Source organism: Cyprinodon variegatus, unplaced genomic scaffold (genome assembly GCF_000732505.1).
Source record: "Cyprinodon variegatus isolate N-32 unplaced genomic scaffold, C_variegatus-1.0 Scaffold0, whole genome shotgun sequence".
Taxonomy (NCBI): domain Eukaryota; kingdom Metazoa; phylum Chordata; class Actinopteri; order Cyprinodontiformes; family Cyprinodontidae; genus Cyprinodon; species Cyprinodon variegatus.
The window spans coordinates 368958-372433 of NW_015150453.1; the positions used below are offsets into that span (position 1 = coordinate 368958).

At 38.3% G+C, this 3476-nt stretch overlaps 1 protein-coding gene across 1 annotated transcript in view; it reads right to left on the reverse strand.

Moving 5' to 3' along the window:
- The window catches only part of smg5 (SMG5 nonsense mediated mRNA decay factor), a 41728-nt gene that overhangs the window by 32313 nt on the left and 5939 nt on the right, over positions 1-3476 (reverse strand). The window contains exon 3 of the mRNA XM_015402451.1: positions 1825-1948. Coding sequence (XP_015257937.1) covers positions 1825-1948 — 124 coding nt within the window. The remainder of the gene's footprint in view (positions 1-1824; positions 1949-3476) is intronic.

Sequence of the window (3476 nt, forward strand, 5' to 3'; positions counted from 1 at the left end):
TGTATTTATTTAATGATTAATAATCTGTCCAAGTCAAATGTGGGAAATAACAGAGATGGGAGTTAAAAAAAATATGTCTGTGCAGATCTGCCCACCCTGCCTAGTCGGAGCCTATCTATACACAGTCAGCATGACATGGAAAAAAAATCGGATCGGAGATGAAAAAAGTCGGACGCAACGTGTGTTCAGGCTTTTAATAAGTCTTGAAAAGGTAAAGTGAACTTTGCATGCATGCAACACAATTTACAAACCTGTATCACAAAAGCATGACTGTGTACCTCATGATTCACTGATGTATAAACAGTTTCTCAAATCTACTTGATTCTAGGCCTTTCGCGATAATCAATAAATCAATTAATCGCATGATAAATAAAAACTATCCACGTCATTTAATTTATCGGCTGTATCGTCTCTGCCTGTGTTTTTCTCCTTCTATTGCTGACGCTGGATGAAAAGGCTTAACTCTGGTGCTATCTATTGACCCCTCCCCTTCCTCATTTTTGAGGAGGGAGGAGGAGTGGACTATCACATCAGGTAGTCAGCGCGCATCATTTTGTACTTCTGCAGCTTTAGAGCCCTGAGAGGAGTTAGAGGAGTTAGCGAGGTAAAAAAAAACCCCACATCTTATGTTGGGGGAAAAGCTCAAAATGGAACTGGTTTCAAAGCCGAGCGCAACAGCCGCAGTGTGGGAGTATTTCGGATTCAAACCAAATGACCAAGGCGAACCGCTGAACCTATGCAAGCCAGTATGTTGCATTTGTCATAAAACAGTAGCAACTAAGAGCAGCAATACAACCAACCTACACATGCACCTAAAGCACAACCACTCTGCAAAGTTTCTCCAGCTGGAAACAAAAAGTACAAGCGGCGGCCCGTCTGCGTATTCAAGTTTGCGACAGTCCACCATCACTGAAGCAATTAATCGACAGGCAGCATACAAAAAGGACGGCGCAAAGTGCCGCGCGCTCACAGACAGCGTAGTTCATTTAATTGCTAAAGAGATTCTCCCATTTAATATTGTTGAAAAGCCAGCATTGTGAAAAATGTTGCAGAGATTTGATAGACAGGATGAACTCCCGAGGAAAACTTACAGTTTTTATTTCCACTGTGGTTTTATCTTGTGTTTAGTTTTTATTCAAGTGTATTTTTAGTTAACAGAGACTGAGAGTCCATTTGATTTTTATTTCTCGTTTTATTTCGTTAACCAGTTCCAGTGTTAAGTGTTCTGTTGAAAATAAAGTGTGTTTATCTTTGGCAGGAAAATGCATGTATTATTGTGTCATTTCCATTAAATCAGCGTAAAAAGGTCTTAAAACAATATTATCGTTTATCGCAATGATTTTTGAGACAATTAATCTTTCAGCAAAATTTGTTATCGTGACAGGCCTACTTGATTCAAACTCACCAGTGACATCAGAGTGCATCTTTCCTGCTCATGTGAATGTGAACGTCACGCACGTCACTATAAAACTAATCGATCTCATTCACTAGACATTGATTTTGCAAAAATGTAAAGGAATCGATTCAAAATCGGTTAAATCCCAATTTATGAGATTAAAACCCATTTATGAGATAAAATATGTTGAGTGTGCCTTTCCTCTGCATAAATAGGGGGGATTGTTTAGAAGTCTTGTAGCAGTCTGTATGCTGGAGTTAAGTTATGGAGTTAAAGAGTGGGGATGACAGAAAGCAGTTGCCGCCCTACTCTAAGCCTACTTACTTGCTTACGTGGAAAGTCACGTAAGCAAGTTTCAGTCCCTATTTCGTTCAAGCTTCAGACCCCTTGTCAGGCTCATAGGAAACATTTACTTTTTGAAATTTTACCTTCTTGTTTGTCTTGATAACCTGGATGACCTCATAGTAAACCTTCCTCCAGAGCAGCTCCTCAGCCTTGCGGCCGTAGTCGACGGGATGAAGGAACATCAATTTCACACACAGCTCTCTCAGCCTGTGAAGAACAAAACCATACATTAAACAAACAAATGACCACCTTAACGTTGGCAGGTGAACTGATGAGTGACCATGAATTTATATAATGGAATGTGCAGCAAAGGAAGCTCCAATTTCCATATATTCATATCTTCTGTTTTGACAAACTAAATTATTCTGAAGAAACATTTTAATAGGCTGTCTGCAGTGTTGCATTACATAGATCCCAGTTGCTGATGAAATGTATGGTTAAGCTCAAATACGGCTCTGACGTGCGGCTGGACCAGAGGTCGCTTGTGGTGGCCAAGAACTACACATTTAATATTTTGTGAAACTTTCTCTCTGCATTCAGCGTACATACGTGGAATAGCGGTGTTTGAAAAATACTTGCGCCTGGGCAACTCGTAGCGTGGATCTAAAACATTTTATTAAATCCCACGCCAACTAACGGACGAACGTCAAACCCTCGGATTATATTTTAGCTGTGAAGGTTTTTTTTTTGGTTGCATGTAAATGTGGTCAGTGGCAGAAATGCAGCAGCGCTGCAGTTCTGTGGATCCTGATAAAACGATCTCTTAATAATGACAGATCATCAGAGGTGTAGATCGTAACTCGGTCTTAAATCGTCATATCGCCCACCCCTATTGTCAACTATTGTGATAAGTCCGCAAAATAAATTTGGCACAGTAAAAGCTTTACAGATGCACCATCAAAATGTATTCACATATATCAAGAGGTATTTCCATTGCAATATTCCACATTGAAGGTTTAGCTAATATCCTGCAGCATAAAGTTTTCATCCTGGATTAATGTGAAATCAAATTCCCATAAAACGGTAACATCTCTGGACCCTTCAGGTGCTGCAAGTCAAGATTAAAACGTATTTATTTAGAATGGCGTTTGACTGAGCTAAACAATATTAGTCACATTTGCAGTCATACTTTTCTGAGGATATATCATAAATCACTTTGTTATTTTTTTTCTTAATTGTCTTTATCACCTTTATGCCACTTCAGCATTTTATTTCTTTAATGTAGGCACTTTGAACTGCCGGCAACTACAATTTACTATATAAATAAACTTGCCTCAGCTGATTTGGTGATGAAATTTTAAGCACAACAGCTAGAAATTCAATAGTAAAATTAGGTTACACACATAAAACCAAAATGTTGCTAAATTGATTGGGGAAAAAGACTTCTAAATGCTTTAGAACTTATTTACAATAGCTGATCCCTTTAATGCAAGTTTATGGTTTTCATAATGTCAGTCTGATCCCTCCCTAATGAACCATTCAGGCTCTTTGGACCTGTATAATGATTTTGGTGATGCTTGTTGTTTAATGCATCATAAGAATTTTTTTTACAAAAGAGGCAGAAAGGGGTCAAGTCATAAAAAAAAAAAAAATCATATAAGCTCATGTGACCCAAAGGAAGCATTTTCTTTTCTCCTAGTAACTGTTTGCCATTAAAGGAGAAGTTCGGTTTTTAACACTTTAAGCCCATTTTCTGTAGTTTCCAGGATGAAATCAAATGATCGACACCAAAATT